This window comes from Sebastes umbrosus, chromosome 10 (assembly GCF_015220745.1).
Source record: "Sebastes umbrosus isolate fSebUmb1 chromosome 10, fSebUmb1.pri, whole genome shotgun sequence".
NCBI lineage: Eukaryota > Metazoa > Chordata > Actinopteri > Perciformes > Sebastidae > Sebastes > Sebastes umbrosus.
In genome coordinates, this window is record NC_051278.1 from 18,982,859 (window position 1) to 19,008,027 (window position 25,169).

General features: G+C 41.4%; 2 protein-coding genes across 4 annotated transcripts; one reads left to right on the forward strand and one right to left on the reverse strand.

Moving 5' to 3' along the window:
• Positions 1–1,083: 1,083 nt before the first annotated feature.
• Positions 1,084–14,700, forward strand: fbxo11a (F-box protein 11a). 3 transcript variants are annotated; one of them, XR_005208487.1, is made up of 22 exons: positions 1,084–1,511; positions 5,552–5,676; positions 5,799–5,880; positions 6,635–6,779; positions 7,660–7,789; positions 8,350–8,433; positions 8,514–8,646; positions 8,729–8,835; positions 9,002–9,113; positions 9,332–9,438; positions 9,700–9,837; positions 10,109–10,326; positions 10,410–10,590; positions 10,731–10,853; positions 11,126–11,211; positions 11,324–11,400; positions 11,514–11,657; positions 12,034–12,144; positions 12,270–12,377; positions 12,474–12,524; positions 12,668–12,766; positions 12,877–14,700. XR_005208487.1 is itself a non-coding variant. In XM_037781862.1 (22 exons), the coding sequence occupies exons 1-22, from the start codon at positions 1,418–1,420 to the stop codon at positions 13,004–13,006; spliced, it is 2,643 nt and encodes an 880-aa protein (XP_037637790.1). In that variant the 5' UTR covers positions 1,087–1,417; the 3' UTR covers positions 13,007–14,700. The 3 variants fall into 3 exon arrangements, 2 of the variants coding, with proteins under 2 accessions (XP_037637790.1, XP_037637791.1); XM_037781862.1 differs by having other exon boundaries at positions 1,087–1,511; positions 12,474–12,582; XM_037781863.1 differs by having other exon boundaries at positions 1,088–1,511; positions 6,638–6,779; positions 12,474–12,582.
• Positions 14,701–14,712: 12 nt separating this feature from the next.
• msh6 (mutS homolog 6 (E. coli)) lies at positions 14,713–22,806 on the reverse strand. The gene is made up of 10 exons (XM_037781861.1): positions 22,323–22,806; positions 21,726–21,928; positions 21,420–21,604; positions 17,912–20,489; positions 17,006–17,289; positions 16,735–16,852; positions 16,554–16,643; positions 16,309–16,463; positions 15,049–15,248; positions 14,713–14,914 (listed from the first exon to the last, which is right to left on the reverse strand). Exons 1-10 carry the CDS (start codon positions 22,649–22,651, stop codon positions 14,833–14,835), a joined length of 4,224 nt encoding a protein of 1,407 aa, XP_037637789.1. The 5' UTR covers positions 22,652–22,806; the 3' UTR covers positions 14,713–14,832.
• Positions 22,807–25,169: the final 2,363 nt, after the last annotated feature.

Consider the following 25,169-nt stretch of genomic DNA (forward strand, 5'->3'; position numbering starts at 1 on the left):
AAGACTTGTGCTTGATTTTTTAGACCTTTTATAGTCTAAAGTATGACTTCATTTTATTGTTTTTGACTGGAGCCTCAGCTCAGGAAGACATAGGCTATTTTTTACAAATTGAACCATCTCAATTTTCATTACAAAATTCCCATTTCCCAGCGTGTGATCAGCTTTAGTCGAACATGTCAGACTCAGAGATTATGTTTGCTTTGGCATCATCTTTTTATTTTTGTTTATAGTTTATTTTGTTTATAGCTTATTTTGTAAATTGTACATTTTTATTCTTATTTTATTCTAACGTTTTATCTATTTCTTTGTTATTATACTGTCTGACTTGCACCAACAAAAAACAAAGAAAATTCCTAGTGTATACCTCTTACACCTGGCAATAAACACCTTTCTGATTCTGATTCTGATCTAATGGGGATCCTTTTTAAGACATACACTTTAGCAGTAAGACTTGTGCTTGATTTTTTAGACCTTTTATAGTCTAAAGTATGACTTAATTTTATTGTTTTTGACTGGAGCCTCAGCTCAGGAAGAGATAGGCTATTTTTTTACAAATTGAACCATCTCAATTTTCATTACAAAATTCCCATTTCCCAGCGTTTGATCAGCTTTAGTCGAACATGTCAGACTCAGAGATTATGTTTGCTTTGGCATCATCTTTTTATTTTTGTTTATAGCTTATTTTGTTTATTTGTTTATAGCTTATTTTGTTTATTTGTTTATAGCTTATTTTGTTTATTTGTTTATAGCTTATTTTGTAAATTGTACATTTTTATTCTTATTTTATTCTAACGTTTTATCTATTTCTTTGTTATTATACTGTCTGACTTGCACCAACAAAAACCAAAGAAAATTCCTAGTGTATACCTCTTACACCTGGCAATAAACACCTTTCTGATTCTGATTATGATCTAATGGGGATCCTTTTTAAATAAATGAATTGCCAGAGTCTTGTCAACACACAGCCCTAAAACAGGATTGCCCTCAGCTCCAATACGCAGCCTAAATGTCTGCTAGATTGCAGCAGGTTCCCTGATGGATGAATGGTTTGACCTCCTGAGAGAAACCAAACACAATCAGTGTTGAGTGGTTGAATAGCCCGCCGGTAGAGACGTGCCTCTCCCATGTGATGTGACTGAGAGGCCTCTCTGCTATGGCTCCTCCTGCTCCAGCAGAACGGGACTAGACGTAACACCAGTGCGGAGGAACCGGGAGGAACGGGAATAACACACACACACACACAGCCAGATACACGGTGCTGTTTTCCTCCTCCTTCTTCTCCGTCTTCCTCCTCCAGGTGCCACGGTCTAAAAGATGGCAGATCGTGCAATAAAGCTGGAGAAAACCACATAGCTGACTGAAAGTGCTTAGACTCGCCTCTTCTCGACATTTCTTCCACGATTAACAACACCCCCAAATGAACTCCGTCAGAGCCAGCAACGTTAGCAGAAGACCCAGGCGAGTCTCCAGGCCGCGCCCGGTACAGCCGGAGAGGAACCACCAGGAAAGAGGTAGCTAATGCTAAGCTAACGCGGAGCTAACGGTAGCATTACGCTAAGCTAACGTTAGCATCACGGGAAACGGCACAGTCAGACATATTATATGTTATATGTTATATGTTATATGTTATAAGCTTGGGTTGTGTTGTTTATGTCACGTGTGTAGTCCAGGTTGGTTGTGTTAAAACAGCGGTGAGCTTACAGGAGTATGAACGGCTTGTTGTCAGGAAACACCGAGGCTTCTGTGTTTGTAGCTAGCACACAAGGCCGCGCTTTTGTTTTTTTTTGCTTGTTTTTTGTCCCCAAATTTCGCTTTTCTGATCTCATATAAGTGCTGGGTTTTGTTGTGTTGGCAGCTAACAATACATTAGTGGTGAAAATGATAAGTAATAGATACTAGTTGGTTTTATTCGTGGGTGACAAACCTGAAGGAAGGAAGGAGGAGACACACAAAGCTGCCTGGTGCTAGCACAGAGCTGTTATTATTAGCATGGTTGGGTTGTTATCTCTGGTTAAAAACAAGTCCACAGCTCCTCACAGCCTTTTCTAAAGTGTCAATGTGTGGATATCATATTAATGTAACGTGGCATGTTACTATTCAGTGGTTTGTTTTCTACCGTACAGCTGTGTGTCATGTGAATGTGAGTGCATATTGACTGCAGTGTCTCAATGTAAACATTGGCTAGGGGATGCTCAATATGAGGGGACCAGTCATGATGTCCATCTGAGGGACACTGATCAGTAACATTTAATGGTTGGTGACATGTTGTGATCTCACAGCATCAGTTGAATGGCAATCAGCAGCAGAGGATTCTCACACTAATGATTGTAAACATAAAAACTAACAATCTTTTAGTGCTTCTCCTTGTCTCAATTCATGTATTCAGTCATGATGTCCACAGCATAGCTCAGTTGTCATTTTAAGGTGACATTAAATGAATTAATTATAGTGACAGATTAACAACAGCTCATTTTTGCATCATACAGTGTATATTTGCTGTTTACAACTACAGAGAAGTTGCTTTAACTGGCCTAGTTTGTTACACAGAGAGTGTAATGTTAAAGTGAATATTGACTGCAATGTCTCAAAGTAAACATTGGCTAGGGGATGCTCTGCAATCATAGGTGCCATCTCAAATCTGAGGGACACTGATGATCAGTAACATTAATGTTTGCTGACATGATGTGATGTTGGAGCTCACAGCATCTCAATTGAATGGCAATCAGCAGCAGAGGATTAACTCTTGTTGTTTCTCACACTAATGATTGTAAACATAAAAACTAACAATCTTCTAGAGCTTCTCCTTGTCTCAATTCATGTATTCAGTCATGATGTCCACAGCATAGCTCAGTTGTCATTTTAAGGTGACATTAAATGAATAAATTAAAGTGACAGATTAACAACAGTATCTTTGCCCATTTTTGCATCATACAGTGTATATTTGCTGTTTACGACTACAGAGAAGTTGCTTTAACTGGGCTAGTTTGTAACACAGAGAGTGTCATGTTAAAGTGAATATTGATTGCAATGTCTCAAAGTAAACATCAGCTAGGGGATGCTCTGCAATCATAGGTGCCATCTCAAATCTGAGGGACACTGATGATCAGTAACATTAATGTTTGCTGACATGATGTGATGTTGGATCTCACAGCATCTCAATTGAATGGCAATCAGCAGCAGAGGATTAACTCTTGTTGTTTCTCACACTAATGATTGTAAACATAAAAACTAACAATCTTCTAGAGCTTCTCCTTGTCTCAATTCATGTATTCAGTCATGATGTCCACAGCATAGCTCAGTTGTCATTTTAAGGTGACATTAAATGAATAAATTATAGTGACAGATTAACAACAGTATCTTTGCCCATTTTTGCATCATACAGTGTATATTTGCTGTTTACAACTACAGAGAAGTTGCTTTAACTGGCCTAGTTTGTTACACAGAGAGTGTAATGTTAAAGTGAATATTGACTGCAATGTCTCAAAGTAAACATTAGCTAGGGGATGCTCTGCAATCATATGTGCCATCTCAAATCTGAGGGACACTGATGATCAGTAACATTAATGTTTGCTGACATGATGTGATGTTGGAGCTCACAGCATCTCAATTGAATGGCAATCAGCAGCAGAGGATTAACTCTTGTTGTTTCTCACACTAATGATTGTAAACATTCAAGATTCAAGATGTTTATTGTCACGCTGGTTATACAGGTACAATCGTGTGAAATGCTTTTTGCTGGGAAGCTCCATTAAAATAATAAGTTATTTTACAATTATAAAAGGAAATACTTTGTACAAGGGCATATTAAGAATACATACAGGCTTATTAAGAACATATACATTAAGAACATATACAGTATAAGATATATTTTTGTGTGAGAAGGTGTCGTATGAGTTATCTATTTAAAACTCTGATGACCTGGGGGGAAAAACTGTTCGTCAGTCTGCTGGTGAGAGTCCTGGGGGTCCTGTATCTTCTACCAGAGGGCAGGAGGGAGAACAGGCTGTTGTGGGGTTGTGTGGTGTCCTTTATTAATTTAACATATAAACAAACATCCTAATAATGACTTATGTTTTCTTCTAGTGCTTCTCCTTGTCTCAATTCATGTATTCAGTCATGATGTCCACAGCATAGCTCAGTTGTCATTTTAAAGGTGACATTAACTTAATAAATTATACTGACAGATTAACAACAGTATCTTTGCCCATTTTTGCATCATACACAGTGTATATTTGCTGCAGGAGAAAATATACATAATTTCTGTTTACAACTACAGAGAAGTTGCTTTAACTGGCCCCAGTTTGTTACACAGACGGTGTAATGTTAAAGTGAATATTGACTGCAATGTCTCAAAGTAAACATTAGCTAGGGATGCTCTGCAATCATAGGTGCCATCTCAAATCTGAGGGACACTTGATCAGTTACATTAATGGTTAACATGTTGTGATGTTGGATCTCACAGCATCAATTGAATGGCAATCAGCAGCAGAGGATTGTTGTTTCTCACATTAATGATTGTAAACATAAAAACTAACATCCTAATAATGACTTATGTTTTCTTCTAGTGCTTCTCCTTGTCTCAATTCATGTATTCAGTCATGATGTCCACAGCATAGCTCAGTTGTCATTTTAAGGTGACATTAAATGAATTAATTATAGTGACAGATTAACAACAGTATCTTTGCCCATCATACAGTGTATATTTGCTGCAGGAGAAAATATACATAATTTCTTTTTTTACAACTACAGAGAAGTTGCTTTAACTGGCCCCAGTTTGTTACACAGACGGTGTTTGTAGTGGTTACTGGCCTAGTAGCCGGGGAGAGTCATCCCTTGCAACCAGAGCAACAAGAAGACAGAGAGTTTGCATCTCCCATCTGGGGTAGCTATCAACTCATCATGCCATGGTGAATAGCCTTATAAATAGATAGTCTGGCTTAGCTCAGGTTGTATTGTTGTTCTGTTGATTGAATCCCGTCTTGATAGGATCTGTAATCAATTTGCAGCATACAGAGCAGGTAATGAACAAACCTGCTTTTGTTATTTCTGGGTTTTGTCCTGTGACCTGTTGACTGTTTAAACAATTGCCTCTGGTAATGCGTTGTTTCAATGTATTGTTTATTACTGATACATTTGTGTTTGAAAGCTCAACATCTAATCTATGGTCAACACAATAAGTTGATGGTTTGAATTCATGTTTGTTGTTCCAAGCAAATATCTGAAACGTACATGCAAGGAAAATGTCCATTATTTCAAATCAAGCTATGCTTCATGGGCTCTACAGCAGAGATAATACCACACAGGACAACAAGTGAATACACACTGTGTATTTAGTCATAGTGCTTACTAGTGATAGCCCAGGAATATCCAGTTACTGATTCAGTTTTTTAATAAGCATATTTGAAATGCTACATCATGTATATGTTGTTGACAACACGTCTAAAATACATTTTGTTTTTTATATCCTTCTGTTGCATATCATACAATATTTTGGATTGGTTTAATTAATAGCTTTGTAAGTAAACTTTTTTTCCTTCTCTATCATTTGCAGATGAGGACGTTCCTGCAGATATGGTCGCAGAAGAATCCGGTCCAGGAGCTCAGAACAGTCCCTACCAACTTAGAAGAAAGTCTCTACCCAAGAGAACAGTGTGTCCGACAAAGACAAACATGGAGGTACATATATCAGGAGTCCTTAAAAGATAGTATAAATGTCTAAAAGATAAAGATTTTATTATAACAAAACACAATAATTAATGTTTAAATGTCTTCCCTGACTTTGTTTTTTTTATCTACAGGGTGCTTCCACTTCAACCACAGAAAACTTTGGACACCGACCTAAACGCCCCAGAGTTTCAGGAAAGTGTCAAGATTTACCAGGTAATTAGGAACACACTATTTAAGAGGTGACAAAGAGTTCAGATCATCTCTTTAAAAGCCTCGTTGGTAAAGACATGAAGTAGCACCATGAGTTTCACAAAGCGGAAATTATAGTCTGTTATTTGTGGTGTTTGGAGTCTTTCTCGTACAGCGCAGTTCTTGCCAAAGCATCCGAAATAGATGTTTGTCTTGATGGCATTTGGTTCGTGCTTTCCACTCATCATACATGGCTTTGTGGTGTCCAAGTGAATGCCTCATGTTGTGCTCACAGTAGCTCCACATGATCTGTTTTCAAACCAAAATTACTGCCTAATAGCAAATATGACATTTATCTACACAATACATCTTTTTGTTTCATCTTCTTCCCATTTAAAAAAAAAAATTAGATACAAAAATCCCCACAAATAGTAGCTTTTTGTTCTGTTAATGTATGATAAACAAATCGGTCCAGTTCATAAACATGATTGATAATGATTGTACTTGCAGCCTTGTTTATATATTTTAGCCCTGATTTTTTTTTTAACAATGTGTTGGGAAAATGCTAGGGCAATTCAGATTGTTATGTGTTTTTAATATTTCGAAGTAGTCTTAATTTCTGCAGAAATCTTTTGCTATTGTGACTCGAGACATAGTTTGGGTTCCCTGTGTGATCTAGCTATAAATATGCTCGTATGGCTGTTGTTGTCTAACCCCACACCAAACCCCCGTCCTCTGAAAATATTTGATTCTAATTCCACGGCCGTCCTCCTCCCAGCAGCTCCAGCAGAGCAGTATTTGCAGGAGAAGCTTCCAGACGAGGTGGTGCTAAAGATCTTCTCGTACCTGTTGGAGCAGGACTTGTGCCGCGCAGCGTGTGTGTGCAAGCGCTTCAGTGAGCTGGCCAATGACCCCATCCTCTGGTGAGACTTGTTGGTGTTGGGTTTCCTCTTACCCAGTGTCCTGTGTTATTTGTCCTGCTCCTTTGTGTGTCTGTGTTTAATAGATGGTTTAACAGCAGCTTTAACGTTTGTATCTTATAAATGTTTCAATCAATACGTATTTCAAATGATCTGAAGGCAGTTACAATAACAGTCCCATAGCTACAATTTATTTTGACTTGATAGTGCCTTTAATTTGCCTTTGATTGATTGTGTTGTGCATCTGATTTGAAATGGTTACACAAATTCGAAAGCTAAATCAAGAAGGAAGTATGCTGATTGTTTGCCTTGATCAGGAACAATTTTGACAGCATGTCTAATAACAAAAGCTCTTGTCAAATTGTCAGTAGGGCACATGTCATAAATTACGCTTTGAAATAATTGTTTATTTCTTAATATATCAAAATAACTTGTATTGTTGTCACTGCCAATGCAGGCTATTGTGTGAAATCACCATGATATACAAAACAAACAGCACTTAATATATTTGATTCTCAAATATCAATATTAGTAGAGCATTAGTAGAGAATTTTACAACTGTAAGCTGAGTGACTTCTTGATGCAAGAGTTTAAAGAAAATTAATCAGTCAGTAGTTTTTACAATCCAAAAAACATTACAGACAGTCAAAACAAGCCTATCATAGTCATTTCACTGTGAACATGTTGAAACTGTCAACTGTCTCGACCTCACGGCCCCTAGTGTGGACATGACCTTTGACTTTTTTTGTTTCATTTTAAGTTAATCAACAAGTTTGTACAAAACATCACAAAAAATGTGATTTTACTGAGCTTGTAGACTGAGAAATTGTTATTCAAATGAGAGGAGGGTGGTGTTAATTGTCATTTTACCTTCATATTTCAGGAAAAGGCTGTACATGGAAGTGTTTGAATACACGCGCCCCATGATGCACCCCGAGGCAGGGAAGTTCTACCAGATAAACCCAGAAGAGTACGAGCAGCCAAACCCGTGGAAGGAAAGTTTTCAGCAGCTGGTATGGAACCTCCTGTGGGCTTAATGATTCACAACATATCAACACATCTTTATATTTTATTATGAAGCAAATGAGACACTGGCACCGCACTACTCTTTATGGTTACTAAAACCTTCCTAGAGACTGTGCTTTGAAAGCTACTGATGTTAAAATGAATTGCTGAGTTGAGGTACCATTAAGCATAGGTTGCTTGTACATACAGTGTTGAGGAGACGAGATCCACGCTGCTTTCTTTTAATCTTTACATTGGCATTTTTATAGCCAAAAGTTGCTTCAGTGCGACTTTAAACCCTCCTGTGTACAGACAGCTAATGTCATGTGAAAGGGCAACACCACGGGCCATAATAGTGACATTCAGTATGCAGGGGACAGAAGAGAACTATGTTTTTAAATTGTATTCCTTTGCGATATATTGACCTTTTAGGATCAAAAATCTAAATTGTCTCAGGCATTTTTCTAGCGATGATTTCCCCATCTCGCCTAAAATGCATTGTCCGTGCAGTGTCTTTGTTGTCTAAAATTGTTGCTGTGTGAATAATTATGTGGATGTTTTTTTACAGTATAAAGGAGCACACGTGAAGCCGGGCTTTGCAGAACACTTCTACAGTAATCCTGCCAGATACAAAGGGAGAGATAACATGTTTGTAAGTAAACTGTTTCCCTCATTTTTTTTCCCACTTTAACGCTCCAGTCGTTTAACCTCACGTGTGACGTCTTTCTCCAGTACTATGACACCATTGAGGATGCTCTCGGAGGGGGTCAGGAGCCTCACTTTGACGGCCTGATATTCGTCCACTCCGGTATTTACACAGATGAGTGGATCTACATCGAGTCGCCCATCACAATGATCGGAGCTGGTACGTGTGTGTGTGAAGTCGTTGTCACAGTTTTATTGTGTATTTGTTTTGTCTTGTTTCTAATTTTCGGATTATTTTGCAGCTCCTGGAAAAGTAGCAGAGAAAGTCATCATTGAGAACACCAGAGACTCTACGTTTGTATTCATGGAGGGCTCAGAAGATGCTTATGTTGGATACATGACCATTAGGGTGAGATTTCTGTTTCTCTCTTTTTTTCTGTGTTTATACAGGCCACATGTACAATACTGTACATCCACAATCTTTTTTAAACAACCTAAATAGTTTATATGCACACTCACTCGAATGTGTGAAAGCAATTGTTAATTGTTTAGAACTGTTTTTGTCTCTGCTGCAGTTCAATCCTGATGACAAATCCGCCCAGCACCACAATGCACACCACTGCTTGGAGATTACAGTCAACTGCAGCCCCATCATCGACCACTGCATCATACGCAGCACGTGCACGGGTAAGCCGGTCTACTTCAGTGGTTCCCAACCCACAAAGGGGGGTCACAAAATAAATGAGAGGGGTTGTGAGATGATTATTGGGATAGTTAAGAAGAACCTGTGCTACATACATTTATGTTGCAAATAGACACTCCATTGTAAGGGCAGAGATTGTTTTTGTTGTATATTTTGACATGGATATCTGTGCACTAATGCATCTTTATCGTGCTCGTTTCAGTGGGGTCAGCTGTCTGTGTCAGCGGCCAGGGTGCTTGTCCAACGATCAAGCACTGCAACATTAGCGACTGTGAAAATGTTGGTCTTTACATCACGGACCATGCACAGGTAAGACAAACATTTCACCCCATGTTGCAAAGTATTACATTAAGACTTGAAGGCATATGTCAGCATCTGTGTTATTGTACTTCACAAATAACTAATTGAGCAACAGCAGCAGAGCCCATCTTTCTCAATTCTCCTACTCCTGGCTGGTTTCATGAACAGTCCCAGTCTAAAGAAACTAGCCTTTTACATGTGAGGTTAAATAATAGTATGATATGAAAATGTTCAAAGTCTTTAACTTAATCAATGTTGTTTATTGTTCAGGGAATATACGAAGACAATGAGATCTCAAACAACGCTCTGGCTGGGATCTGGGTTAAAAACCATGGCAACCCAATCATCAGACGGAATCACATCCACCACGGCAGAGACGTCGGCGTTTTTACATTCGACCACGGAATGGTAAGATACAACTGACTGGTGTTTGGTTTGTGTTAAAAACACTGTTTGACTGTCACTGCAGTGCCACGGCTGTATGATGCTCTCATGTGTATATGTGAGCTCAAGTACCCTCATTAAAGTAAGATTCTACAGTGTATAGTAACAAAGCAGCGGTGTAGTTATTGTGGAAGTGTAAAGGGTTGGTTACACAATGTTCTTATTTAGTTGCTGCTCATGGACTGAAAAGTATTTTGATGGGACATACAGTAATGTTGTATTTCTCCGTTTCCAGGGTTACTTTGAGAGCTGTAACATCCATAGGAACCGCATAGCCGGCTTCGAGGTGAAGGCGTACGCCAATCCAACGGTGGTTCGCTGTGAGATCCATCACGGTCAGACGGGGGGCATCTACGTGCACGAAAAGGGCCGCGGCCAGTTCATAGAAAACAAGATCTATGCAAATAACTTTGCCGGGGTGTGGATCACCTCTAACAGCGACCCCACAATAAGGTGTGTGGCCTGACTGTCAAAGGTCAAATACGAAATTAAAAGTTGTACCATGCTCTAAAATGAGTTGTTTTGTCCAAATACAGGGGCAATGCTATTTTCAATGGCAACCAAGGTGGCGTTTATATTTTCGGTGATGGCCGAGGCCTCATTGAGGGAAACGACATCTACGGTAACGCCCTGGCAGGCATCCAGATCAGGACAAACAGTTGCCCTATTGTCCGACACAACAAGATCCACGATGGCCAGCATGGCGGCATATACGTGGTGAATATAAACCCATGAATTACACCAGCAACATGTTTTTCTATAACAGTCTTTATATTTTGGACTGTTTTCACTTCTTCAGCTTTCTTATAATTCGTAAACATAGCATTGATGCATGGTGGGTTTGTATCATCACACAGCATGAAAAAGGACAAGGCGTCATCGAGGAGAACGAGGTGTACAGCAACACGCTGGCAGGAGTGTGGGTGACAACGGGCAGTACGCCAGTACTGAGGAGGAACAGGATACACAGCGGGAAGCAGGTACGATTATACAGGCTAGTTACAAGTTGAATGATGCGGAATAAATGTAAAGTGACAAACTCCCACATACACCTTCTTGAGATCTATGCTGTTAGCTGATGTGATGTAGTTGCACTGGCATATTTATGTCATATTTCTGATGCCATATGTGATCACACATTGCAAATTGTTCTATAATCTCATGTGGGTAGCTCCGTCATATTGAAACACAATCATAAAGTGCATTTTAATACCAGGAATAAATGAGCTAATATATATTTTCATTTAAACAGGTTGGGGTCTACTTCTATGACAATGGCCATGGCGTGCTGGAAGACAATGATATCTACAATCATATGTACTCCGGAGTTCAAATTAGGTTTGTGGAAAATGACAATATGGAAATATTCACTACAATACTTCACTAGGAAGAGCATTTAGCAGTGAGGCAGTGGATCAGCTGTCCTTGTGTGCCCCTATTTTTTTGACAGGACTGGCAGCAATCCCAAGATCAGGCGGAACAAGATCTGGGGAGGCCAGAATGGAGGCATCTTGGTTTACAACTCAGGTGAGAAGCAGAGGAGTCTTTTCTGTTTGATTTTACAGGTACTTATTGTTAATATACAGTGACAACAGTTCTTCCCTGTTGCCCTAATAATGAAACATGAATGTGTTTTTCAGGCCTGGGTTTCATTGAGGACAATGAGATCTTTGACAACGCTATGGCAGGAGTGTGGATCAAGACGGACAGCAACCCCACTCTGCGGAGGAATAAGATCCACGATGGGAGAGACGGCGGGATCTGTATATTCAACGGAGGAAGAGGTCACTAATCAATTTATTGTTTGAAAATGAGGGGATACTGATCACATTGTGTGGGGGGGGGGGGGTTATTGTAAACAAACAAAAGTTATGTTTATATTCATTGTTTCTCACTAAACCTAATTGTGAGACAAACAAAACAGACTCCCTCATAGAAAGACAGCTCTTTAGTGCTGCTAGAGGTCTAGCATGCAAGGATCTTTCTGGAGTTCAGTTGGCTAGAGAGTTGATTTGTTTATAATCTACGGAAAATACAGCTTTGAATTGTTCGGTAGATTAACATAATTTCAGCTACGCACTTTATATCTCTAAGACATTTGTACAGTTTGATTTTCATGTCAGTGGTTTGTAGGTCTGACGGTCTGTTTTCTGTCTTCAGGTTTGTTAGAGGAAAACGACATCTTCAGAAATGCCCAAGCAGGAGTCCTCATTAGCACCAACAGCCACCCCGTACTGCGGAAAAACAGGATATTTGACGGCTTCGCAGCAGGTGGGTAACACCTGCACACAGGCTGTAATCTGTCATTCTTACAAACAATTCTTAATGAGGTACAGTATGCCTCGCTAATGGGAACTAGGAGTTCTGTAATGTGAACTGTCTTTTTTTACTGCTAGGTATTGAGATCACCAATCATGCCACAGCGACCCTAGAGGGCAATCAGATCTTCAACAATCGCTTTGGGGGATTGTTTCTTGCATCTGGTGTCAATGTTACAATGAAAGGTACTCTCTTGGTCACTAAGAACACATTTTCTTGAATCGCCTGTTAAAACACCAAAATGTACCAATTTCTTTTTTTTTTTGCTTTCTTTCCTCCAGATAATAAAATAATGAACAATCAAGATGCCATTGAAAAGGCTGTGAGCAGAGGTCAGTGCCTGTACAAGATTTCAAGTTACACCAGCTACCCAATGCACGATTTTTACAGGTAATTTCTGTTTATACTCGCAATCCAGGTGACTCATTGTTTATCCGATTTGTGATTAACAAACACAATTTTGGTTCCCCCACAGGTGTCACACCTGTAACACAACAGACCGCAACGCCATCTGTGTGAACTGCATCAAGAAGTGTCACCAAGGACACGACGTGGAGTTCATCAGACACGATAGGTCAGTGTTGTTGACCCCATTTCACTAGAAACGAATGATGTGGTTTTAGATGTAAAACAAAATGCACCCTGGCCTAGTTTAACTGAACATAATTATTTCTCCTCCTGCAGATTCTTCTGTGACTGTGGTGCGGGGACGCTGTCAAATCCTTGCACGTTAGCCGGCGAGCCGACTCACGACACAGACACACTGTATGACTCAGCTCCTCCTATAGAGTCCAATACACTGCAGCACAACTGAGCTCATCACCAGAGGTCCTCTTGCGCTTCCATGGACATAAGACACTTTACGTTGTGCAGTGGAGGAGGAGGAGGACATCCAAACTAAAAATACAGAGCATATAAAGTGACTTTTTAAAGAAAAAGACTTGGACATGAATATGCTAAAAGGAGACAATTTACGAAAAAAAGTCTGATTATGGATGCCTCGATTTTTCTTTTTCTTCAATTATTTGACAACAAAAAAAAAAAAAAAAAGATGACATCAGTGGGAGAGAGCCGAAGAGCAGCTGACTCAGGGTTTGTGGGTGTGTTGGTTTGGTCAAGCAAGCGAAAGCCGGTGAGAGACGGACAAAAAGCCACAGAGACTCGCCTGCTTTTAAGAAGCGGAGGAACGAAATACTGCAGTCATGTACAGACCCATCGTGGACAGACGCTCCGCCGGAACAGGCACAACTTTTCTCATGAGGAGGCAAAAGGCCCCCAAATACAACAATGCTTCCATCACTGGGCAACCGACGTGCTCGTACGATAATGTACGGGAAAAATGACCTAGCACTTCAGCTTTTTTTTTTCCTCAAGACAACTGTTGAGATTTGATTTTAATGCTTTTTGTGTAGTTTTGTATTTTCATGCAAAAATCTTACTGTACTTGAATGTCTTTATTTTATTAAATGTGTTCATTTTTGTTTTGGTTATTATACCCTAGAATTGCTGTAATTATACATGTCGCAGTATCGAACTTCTTTCTGTGAAAGAGATCAGAGAAAAGAGAGGAAAACACTAAACATTTTCTCCAGCAATGTTGACTCATTTACATTTTGCAATACCGAACAATAGATGTTGATGAAATGTGCTTTCACCAGACTTGTATTGCTTTTTTTTTTCCTGTTTGGAGTAGCATCATAAATGTTTGTCTATGTAAAGGGAGCCGAACAGTTGTGATATTTCAGTCGGTTTTACATAATCTATGCATATTTTGTTTATTTTCTGTTTGTACAGGACTGTAATGCAAGACCAAACTTGGAGGAAGAAAGATGTGGGGCAAAAATCGAGCATTTTTACTCAAGGCTGCAGCTTTATAACGATTTAGGGGGTGTACTTTGTTTAGCCAGATGATATTCTAATTGAAATACAGCCTCCTCTTTTCTTATTTACCAAATTAAAAAACACATTGCTTGTTGGGGTAAGGGCATTATAATACATCTGTTAGGAAAAGGCCATTTGGATGGTTGTACCTTCTTTAGTACACTGCCAAACTCACTGACTTCAGTTTAAATAGATTATAAAATCTATATACAGCTTACCCTGTATCAGAATCTGTCTTTTTCTCTTCAATAACAGGCACACATGCTGCTTCTTGGCCTGTTAAGATACACAATTTATTTTTAGATGACACTTTGTTAAAAAAAAACAGAGACAAGTCTTGTGAAAGCACAGCTAATTTTGATGTGTTTTTCCTTGTTTGTTAATGTTGCTGGAGAATTTAAAAGGCTTTTACTCTACTGAAGCTGAGACAAGTATCTATATACAGCGCTATATGGTTTCATTGCCCCCCCCCTCTCCCTCCTCCCCATTCATGTGTACTGGTGATTGTGGGTTCTCATACAGACTGAAATGTATGCATGTATCATAACATCTAGACTTAATATATTGTGAAGTATTCAATAACCGTTATGTAGGCGCTAGCGTGAATTAAAAGGGTTTAATTTCCTAGATGAAACATTGTCATTTTTTAAAAATAAACTTTATTAGATCATTACAGTAGTGTTTTTTCAAGTGCTGAGAAAAACAAACATTCAGCAGGAACAACTCATGTTTTCAAAACTACAACTCATGTTTTCAAAACTACAGCGTGTTGAGCATCTGAACAAGTGAAGAGAAGTGTGTGTTGCCCGGTGTGGCGTCTTCAGCAAACTGGCAGAGTTTCCTGCAAGATGAGAGAAGAGGGAGGGGGGATAGTGATGACTAAGCTTTGGCATTTACCAATACCAAGTTCAAATCCTTAATTTGCATGTCGGTGCAGCAGTTACAGAATATTTTAACCCCAATACTAATACGTACTTGAAGAGTCTGAGGCTGATGGTGCTCCTCTCGAACTCTTTTGCCTTCCTGTGTCCCGATTGGATGACCACCTCCGGCAGGTTGGCGAGTCGAGCGGCGTTGAAGCCGTAACTCTTTGGACAAGCGCCAGTGATGAACTTGTAGAGGAATGTGATAGTCTCTTGACTTGGATCCTCACATTCATTCTCCACCATGCACGCCTAAAGGGCACAAAAACCAGGGACATTATATTTAATACCAGGGCACACGAGTCAATCATTTTGATGGCATATCTACACATATAATATACATATTTTCCTGTTAAACATAACATTGTGTGATCTATGAGACTACACTAAGTGAGATAGGGTTTCTTCACAGTTTGAACACAAATTATTACTTTGAGAAAACTAATAACTTATTTTTATGAAATAATACACCCAATACCTCCCAGGCTCTATGCACTATGGTATGCTAACTTTGTAATGATTGTAGCAGTGAATTAGAGCTGCAACGATTGGTCGACTAATCGATTAGTCCGTAGATAGACAAATAGAAACAGAAAAATTATCGTCAAGGATTTTGATAATCAATTAATCATTAAAGTATTTTTTCTTGCAAAAAAGCTGTTTTCAGCCTCTCAAATATGGAGATGACCGGCTTTATATATAATATTACTGAATATTTGGGGGTTTTGGACTGACAAAACAAGACATTTAAAGACATCACCTTGGACTAAAAAAATTGGGATGGACATTTTTCTCTATTTTCTGACTTTTTATAGACCAAATGATTAATCGAGAAAATAATAGGCAGATTAATCGATAATGAAAATAATTGTTAGTTGCAGCCCTCAGTTTGACATCCCACCAGGAATCCTGATATATCCTCTAAATGCATATTGTAGACCCTTCTGTCTGCTCTATCTGAAATTGCTTTTTTGTTTTTCCTGAAAATTAGATAATATATATTTATTCAGGGAGTGCAGTTAGTGACTTTCAAAGCTGGTAGCTTTGACAGTTCGACGGAGTAGCAGCGGGGAGCGGGGCTTGGCAAAGAGTCTATTCACTGTCCCAAAAGGTTTTTACTATCAGAAAATAGACTGTATGGAACTGAATAGCAATGAGGGACATAACAGATAAGAAAGCAAGTTGTCCACACATAAATTTCGAGGATATTTGCCTAGATAATCATGTTTTTTTACATTTTAACATTCCAAAACTGTAACTGCTTGCCTGTGCAGTGCCGTATTAGACATGTTTTTGCATCGCGGGTACTCACCATGTGGCCCAACCGCACAGCATGGTTGTTGGCGTAGTCCTCCACCAGTGAGTGGTAGTGTGTAGAAAAGAGGGTGCGACAGCAGATCTTCTCAGCAAGCTCCTTCACAACAGCGCTGGCGATCGCTGTGCCATCATATGTGGCTGTGCCCCTTCCTGCAAACAGTTCACGGCTGAACGGTTACACTCTGAAAACAACTGATGCTCACTGTTACTATGAATAATAAATCAACAACGAAGACGTACCTAATTCATCCAGGAGCACGAGCGAGTGTTTGGTGGCATGGTGCAGGATGCTGGCAGTCTCACTTAACTCCACGAAGAAGGTACTCTCTCCTAAAGAAGACATATTAGAATGATACATATTAGCCCACGAGGTGAAAGCTTAAGACATTGTCTGTTACGTTACAGGAGTTCGTGAGGTTACCAGCCATGATCCGATCTGAGGCTCCGAGCCGAGTGAAGACACGGTCAACTGGTGTGAAGCGCAGGCTCTCGGCGGGAACATGGCAACCCAGCTGAGCGAGGATGATCACGAGTCCACACTGTACAAAAAGAGCAGCACAATATCTCAATATGGGCCAACGGAGACTTCAAATCGACCGGAACTGTCAATGTGGATGTGAAATTCAGATCACTTCCAGCCTATTAATTTACTCCTGTTAAGGTTTTGTAGTCAATATCCATAAATGACCCACCTGTCTCATGAGAGTGGACTTTCCACCCATGTTTGGTCCCGTGACGAGGACACAGGAGGCGTGCTCTTTTTCCTCATCCGTTTCACCGCCACCAGGGCAGCCGATATTGATGTCATTGGGGATAAAGTCATCTCCAAAAAAGGTCTTGGTGACACAAGGGTGGCGGGATCCAACGAGGTCAAGAAAGGTCGCCATCTGGTCATCGCCCTCAGGGAGCACCACCTGTGGCCTGGCCATCGGTCCGTCTCCGCCCTGACTGTAGCGCGACAAGGCCAGCAGCACATCTGAAAACAAATTGACAATTCATTAGTGATAAAAATGAAGAGGGATTAAAAAACACTGAACCAGTCATCCTTTAAAAACTCTAAAAACGATAATAAGCTACCTGCTGTCTTTGTATTTTAAGAGATTATTATGCAGCTCAGCTCTTAAAAAACGATATAAATAAAAAGCAAACATAACCTGTGGCTGAGCGATGGCAGGAAAACACATTACGAGCACATTATCTTACTGCACCAGAGATCAGTAATAAAACTACGCAATTAGCTCTCCCTCTGTGAGGAGCAAACACCGGCGCACAATTTCCATAACTGAAAAACAAACTAATTGGTGTCAACTCAGCTGAGCGGAATAATGGAGTAGTTACTCAATGACAGCAAGGCTTCAACAACAAGCACTAAGACTGCTGATGTTCGGCATCTTAAATACATATTATGGATATCTGTAACATCTGCAGGAAGTGGATTCAGAGCAGACACCTGCGATGCAAACTCGTTTCCACAAGCCCAAGACAGCAGAAGCATCAAAAAGAAATTACACTGTGAGGACGAGACAATCGACAATGCATCGCATTTTATTGAAGCATGCATTAAAAAAAATAATACTTAATAACACAAATGTAATTACCAATCACTGCCATGCACTCCACGCCAGTCTTCCAGTCTCTGTAGTTCTTGTCAAAGTTGTAGAAGAGCCTCCTCATGCAGTCTTTCAGGGCGGCATCTCTCTTCTCCTCAAACCCTTGCAGCTCTGAGAACAGCCGTTCGGTCTCTTTTGTCACGTAACGCTTCCAGCCTTTCTTTGTAGACTTCACCTCGTACTCCTCGGGTATATTCCTCTCCGAGACGCTGTCGGGCACCTCCATCTGGTAGCGGTTTCTCCCAGTTCCCCAGTAGGACATGCTTTTACAGCCGACTCTCTTCTTCTGTCTGTCCAGGTAATCCTGCAGCTCTCGCTCACAGTTCTTGATCGAAGTCAGAGCCTGGTCGAACTCTGGGTCGAAGCCGGCTTTAGGGGTTATGACGCCGGTGGTGCGGGCTTTCTGGTGGTCGAAGGCGGTCTCCCAGCGCCTGAGTTCGGCGGAGAGGTCGGGAAAGAGGCCGTCCTTTTCACCTTTCAGACTGACAACTTGACGGAGCAATGCGGATTGAGATTCGTCTGAAACCGGAGCGAGGACGGTGATGATCTCCTGCATAGTTTTGAAACCTTCCAGTGCTGAGAGGAAGTCTGCTATCTTGCGCTTGCTGTAGGTGACCTCCTCGTAGAGAACGGCTCTGCCGTCCGGGTGATCCTGGCCCTTCAGAGGAGTGCCAATGCTGTGGATTTTACTCAGTAGACGCTCCAAATCTGGGAGTTTCTTCAGCAGGTCTGAAACCTCAGTAGCCTGGGCCTGAGCTGCCATCAGGTCTTCCACTGCATCCAGCCGGTCCTTGATGGACGTGGGGTTACACAGAGGAGCGCAGAGCCACTGCTTCAGCAGCCTCTTGCCAAAGGGGGTAGAGCAGGTGTCCAAACGCTCCAGCAGCGTCCCTTCTGTTCCTCCTGACCCGTTCTGAAAGATTTCCAAGTTCGCCAGAGTCACTCCATCGAGGACCATCCGCTGGCGGGTCTGGGCAAAGAAGCTGGCAGGTCCGGCAGCTTTCTCCAGCTCAACATCAACCGGGACATATTCTTCAAAGTTGGCCAAAGAGAGCAGCTCTTGGTCTACCAGACATTTCTTCAGGTAGGAAATGCATCCACCCAGCGCTGACAGGCCCAGCTCATAGCCCTCTTTAGGAGTGAGGCACAGGGAATCGCTCTCAGAGGTCATCTTTTTTAGAAGAGCAGGAAGAAAGTTGTTCCCGGTCCCCTGGTCCTTGTCAGCAATCTCTCTGAAGTAATCTTCTTCTGAAAGGGTTTTCAGAGTCTTTTGAGCATCCCAGAACTGGGTGCCTGCAGTAAGTCCTTCCTGCAGAGCAGAGGACAGCGAGGCCTTGAGGATTTTGCGCGTTTCAACAGACGGGTTCCCCTTTTCAAAGAGCACTTCAGCCGGGGCGAAGTGTGCTATCAGGGTACGCAGTCGCGAACAGTGACGATCGTCTGGGAACTGACCGATGTGAAAATAACCCACGGAGGTGTCAACGAAGCAGACTCCGTAGGTACGGCAACGGCCGGAGCTTTCCTCTTCGGCCTTTTCCTTTAAACTCAGCAGGAACTTGCTCTGACTCTCAGAGGGAGCGCCGTCCAACACGCTGTAGGTTTGGGTACCACGCGTGATAATCCGGCACACTTCTCTTCTCACCACGCGGTCAAACTTTGTGGGCTTCGCCATCTTCTTACAGCGGACTTCCATCATCTCTGGGGTCTCCGTCTGCTCCACACGAGCCACCTTGTAGCCTTTCTGGACCAGTACGTCTGAGAAACGCCCAAAGCCGATCTCTGGGAAGCCAGAGTGTGCCCAGGTCCCCTTCATGAATGTTAGCCCCAGCTCGTTGACTCCGATCACAGCATCCATGTGGTAGAGCTCGTAAAACTTTCCCACCTTGTAGAAGATGACTGTATCAAACATCTCAGATTTGAGCTGCCACCACCGACGCATACCAGGACTGGTTCTGTTCAGAAAGTCTTCTGGTACATACAGGGTGGCGGGATCGTAGCCATCTTCTGTCTGTCGCCGCCTTCGGCCGTCTTTCCTCCTGCCGTCCTGACACCACTCCAGCTTCTCATGGTCCCAAGTTGTGGCGCCTCCACCGGTGCCTGATCCGTTTGCCTGGCTCTCAAAGTTGTCGGGGGCAGAGAAGGCCGACAGGCGAGACTTTGTGTTGACTGCAATCGCTGGCGGCGCTCGTTTGGGTGTGAAAGACGGGGTCGTAGGTATCTTGGCTTTTGTAGAATCAGACTTTTCTTCAGGACGTTTGCGCTTTACAGGCTTGATGGGGCTTTCTGCTTCCGACTCATTTGTGCTCTCCTCTTTCTCCTCTCCACTACTCACCGTTGCTTCTTCCTCCTCATCCTCACTGCTGGACGCAGCCTTTTCTGGTTTGAATTCCTCATCTGATCCGTCACTGTCTGAGGCTACAATTATGCGCCGGCGCTTGGCTTTATTTCCGTTTTCTGTTGAAGCACGGGATGAACGTAGACTGACCTTGGACGGCTTCACTTTCTCATTTATCTGTTCTTCCTCATCACTGAGCTCTTCTTCATCAGACGATGTTGACTTGTCAATCTGAAAAAAACAAACAAAGGAGGACAGGTTAAAATAAAAATATGTAACCTGTATTACTGACCTCATTAGATATAAGAAACACAATCTGTATTACTAGTGATGGAAAAAGAGGCATTACAATGACAACTGTCATTAATCATAGTAAAATTAGGGCTGTCAATCGATTAAAATATTTAATCCAGATTAATCGCATGTTTGTCTGTAGTTAATTGTGGTTAATCGCAAATTAAACACATTTTTTATCCGTCCAAATTGTATCTTAAAGGGGAGATTTATCAAGTATTTAATACTCTTATGAACATGGAAGTGGACAAATATGCGTGCTTTATGCAAACATGTTATTATTATTATTAGAAATCAATTAACAACACAAAACAGTGACAAATATTGTCCAGAAACCCTCACAGGTACTGCATTCAGGATAAAAAATATGCTCAAGCCCAACAGGCAACAACAGCTGTCAGAGTGTCAGTGTGCTGACTTGACTATGACTTGCCCCAAACTGCATGTGATTATCATAAAGTGGGCATGTCTGTAAAGGGGAGACTCGTGGGTACCCATAAAACCCATTTTCATTCACAAATCTTGAGTTCAGAGGTCAAGGGACCCCTTTGAAAATGGCCATGCTAGTTTTTCCTCGCCAAAATTTTGCGCAAGTTTGGAGCGTTATTCCGCCTCCTTCCCAACTAGCTAGTATGACATGGTTGGTACCAATGGATTCCTTAGGTTTTATAGTTTCATATCATGCTGTATCTTACCTATCTGTACCTAAAAATTGCAAGTTGCGTTAATGAGTTAAAGAAATTAGTGGCGTCAAAACGAATTTGCATTAACATGTTATAATCGCATTAACTTTGACAGCCCTGAGTAAAATACAGACTTTTATGTCCATATTATTGACATAGTAATCAATTATAATCACAATGTCACCTCCATTTCTTCATCATCATCATCCTCTTCTTCTTCGTCATCAGACGGATCCATACAGATAGGCATCTTTAATCTTTTTTCAGTGCTGTCAAACATCACTCCATCAGCGAGCTCCATCGCACGACGGATTACAGGTTTGCCGCTGAAGAACACCCCTCCTATTTTAGCATCACTGCTGTCAGAGCCTGCAAAACAGTACAAATGAGCTCATTCAACTGTAGCAAATACTGTCATGTAGAAAAACACATTAAAGTCACAGCTGCAAGATTATAATTATCATTAATTAAGGGATTAACTGTAGCCAACCGTGGTACTCTCGGATATATTTGGTGCTGACCCATCCTCTGGTAGTGGGTTCATCGAAGAAATGGACGTGTATGCGTTGGGCCCGACCGCGGCCCCTCATCTGCAGTCCAGTCAGAGGTTGGGGTACCACCATGCATGGCCACCAGGGGTGTCCCTCCAGTTTTGCCCACACAAGGGCACCAGCACTGAATGTGCATGTGTTGCTAATGAAGGGAGAAAAAAAAACAAAAACAAAAGACATATTTATGTCATACATACAGTACACTGACCCAGATCAATGAGCATCTCACATTCACCCAACTAAGAGTGTCATCACATGTGCAGAATTTTAAACAGCTCTTATTACTGGTATTCCTCAACTGTCTATGAAACTGGAATACATCTCCACATCTACAAGTAAGAGTTAACAATAGGGATGATATTATATAAAAGGGGGGATGGGGGGGACAAAAGAGGACAGTCTGCAGGACAGATAATAATGCACACAAGTGCATCTTCTTGGGTACTTACTTACCTTTAGCAGCAGAGTAGAAAAAAAACAACAACAACGTGTCTCCAGCAATTACACCTCTCTCAACATCATCATCACTAACTCACCTCTGTTTGGTTGTTGCAGCCTTGATGTTGTCTCCAAACAGCTTCTTGAATCCGCCTTTGGAGGACTTGTCTTTACTCTTCGGTTTAGCTTTGCTGGTCTTGTTTGGCTGCTGTGTCGGTGTCTGTTTAGCCTGCTCTTTAGGAGAGGAGCTGGACTTAGCCTGCTCTTTAGGAGAGGAGCTGGACTTAGCCTGCTCTTTAGGAGAGGAGCTGGACTTGTCCACGGAAGACGGCAGGTCCGCCTCGGCCGGAGACGGATTTGTCTTCTTCTTGGAGACCGGAGGAGGAGACTTGGTGAAGAAATTGAAAAGAGAGCTTTGTTTCGCCATGTTTGTGCGAGTTTAAGAGGCTGTTTTCACTAGTATTGCTGAGATAATCCTGTCCCGAACCTCCATGCGTCACCTAGCTCACAGCTAGTCAGCGTCCTGTTCGCGGGAAACACGCGCCACATGAGGACCCTCGTCCAATCACAACACGACTACACTGTAAGACGGAAGTGACGTAGTGTCAGCATGACTTTCTTTGGCGCGCTGGAAACTATTTTTTTTTACTCCCTTCTAAACTTTATTTCCAATACAGAGGACAGAATATAACATGCAGTTTGTACCCTGTACATTTTTATTGCATATTGCTCATTAACTCATCACTGCCACTTCTTTTTGCTCATGGGTAAAAGAGCAGCACACTGAACAAGCTGCTTTCAGTGTCATTTGAATCAGGGCTGTCAAATAAGATAAGATAGAACTTTGTTAATCACGAAGGAAATTCTTGTGCCAGAGATTGCTCAAAAATACAAAAAAATTACAACAAGTTCAAGTGTATAAAATAAAAAAAGTACTATTTCTAGCACCAGTGCCTAAAAGAATAACAATTAAGTAAGATACATTTAGTAAAATGAGTAAATAAGATAAGTAAAAATAAAAAAGGTAGTAAGCTAAAAAACAGAAAAATAAGTAATATTGCACATGTTGGACATTAATATTGCACACGATGAACAGTGATATTGCACATGAGAATGTAAAAAGTATTATTGCACATGATATTGATATTAGATTTGTACTCAGTGTCCGGTGTTTTCAGCTGTCCTTCCTGCAGAAGGGTCAGGAGTTATAAAGTCTGATGGCCACTGGTAGGAAAGACCTCCTGTGGCGTTCTGTGGTGCACCTCGGTGGTCTCAGTCTACGGCTGAAGTTGCTCTGGTATGACTCCAGTGTGGCGTGCAGGAGATGAGACGCGTTGTCCCTGATGCTAAGTAGTTTCATCAGCATCCTCCTCTCCGACACCTCCACCAAAGACTCCAGCTCAACTCCTAGGACAGAACCTGCTTTCCTGATGAGCTTGTTGAGTCTATTAGCGTCGGCTGCCTTCACCCTGCTGCCCCAGCACACTACAGCGTAGAAGATGACGCTGGCCACCACCGAGTCATAAAACATGGTCAAAGCATGGTTCTGCAGACGTTGAAGGATCTGAGTCTCCTGAGAAAAAACAGGCGGCTCTGTCCCTTCTTGTACACAGTCTGTGTGTTCTTAGACCAGTCCATTTTATTGTCTAAGTGGACGCCCAGGTACTTGTAGTCCTCAACAATGTCCACTTATGTCCCCCTGATGCAGACTGGTTGATGATGGGTCCTTTGTTTCCTAAAGTCCACCACCAGCTCCTTGGTCTTTGTGATGTTGAGCTGCAGTTGATTTAACAGTTTAGATGTGGAGGTTAAATAACGATCCAAACTGTCATGGCCATTTTCAAAGGGGTCCCTTGACCTCTGACCTCAAGATATGTGAATGAAAATGGGTTCTATAGGTACCCACGAGTCTGTCCTTTACAGACACAATAGGGATCTACTTCTAGGTTCCTGATCAGAGAGAAGATAGGGGAAGAAGTCCCATCGATCTATCTGGATGTTCTTTTCACTCTGAATATTGTAATATAGCCTAACTCTTGAATAGGAATCAAGCTTATAGGCCACATTATGTTCATTAAAGGAATATTACTTTGTCAGTAGCTCTCAATGCAGTGCAAAAACAAATACACAAACATACATAGCGTTATAATGTAGCCTACAAGGGAATGGATGGTGTATGAGTAATGAATTATATACAGAGGCGGCAATGGTTTCTCAACCTTTTCTGACCAGTGACCTCCTTTTTAGGCCACATGTAGGCCTAAAACACAGTTTTGAATGAGGACTCGAACATGTATTAATGTTGGCAGAGAGGCGCCATCCTCTTCATGAGCTTGTGTGTGTTTATTATGACTATCAGACTCCATCTATATGGGGAGCAACATGTACAAAAATACAGTATACATTTCCATATACAGTAAACAGCTCGCTGAGAATGAGTCCATCAAAGAAAGGTAAAACAGGACCGGGAGCTAACATGACATCATTCATGTACTGCTGTACTGGTGGTCTTCTCTGTGTGTGCAAATTAATATTATAGTTGAAAAGTTCTGTTGTTGTACAGAGCATCATACATTGACATCTGTACTAGTCATTTACTACCAGCAGAGTGCAGCAGAATACTGGAAGCTTTATGAGTAATAGCCTCTAACTTAATACACAATTCAACTCTGAGATGGCATTAGCCTACAAATATTCCAGTTTCTTTGCAACATTGCTCGGATTAGTATTTTACACAAATCTGAGCCACAGGTTTTCTTCACCGTTATCTTAGTGTTAAAACATGACTACTAAGAATAGCGAATAAATGTGGATTTGGACATGTCATATTGTTACACAATTTTATCAATATATGAACAAAAGGAGCGGTATGCAAGCATTAAAGCATGAGTCAGCATTGCGTATACAGTGGCCTTGTTTCAGCACAAATTTTCATCTGAAATATT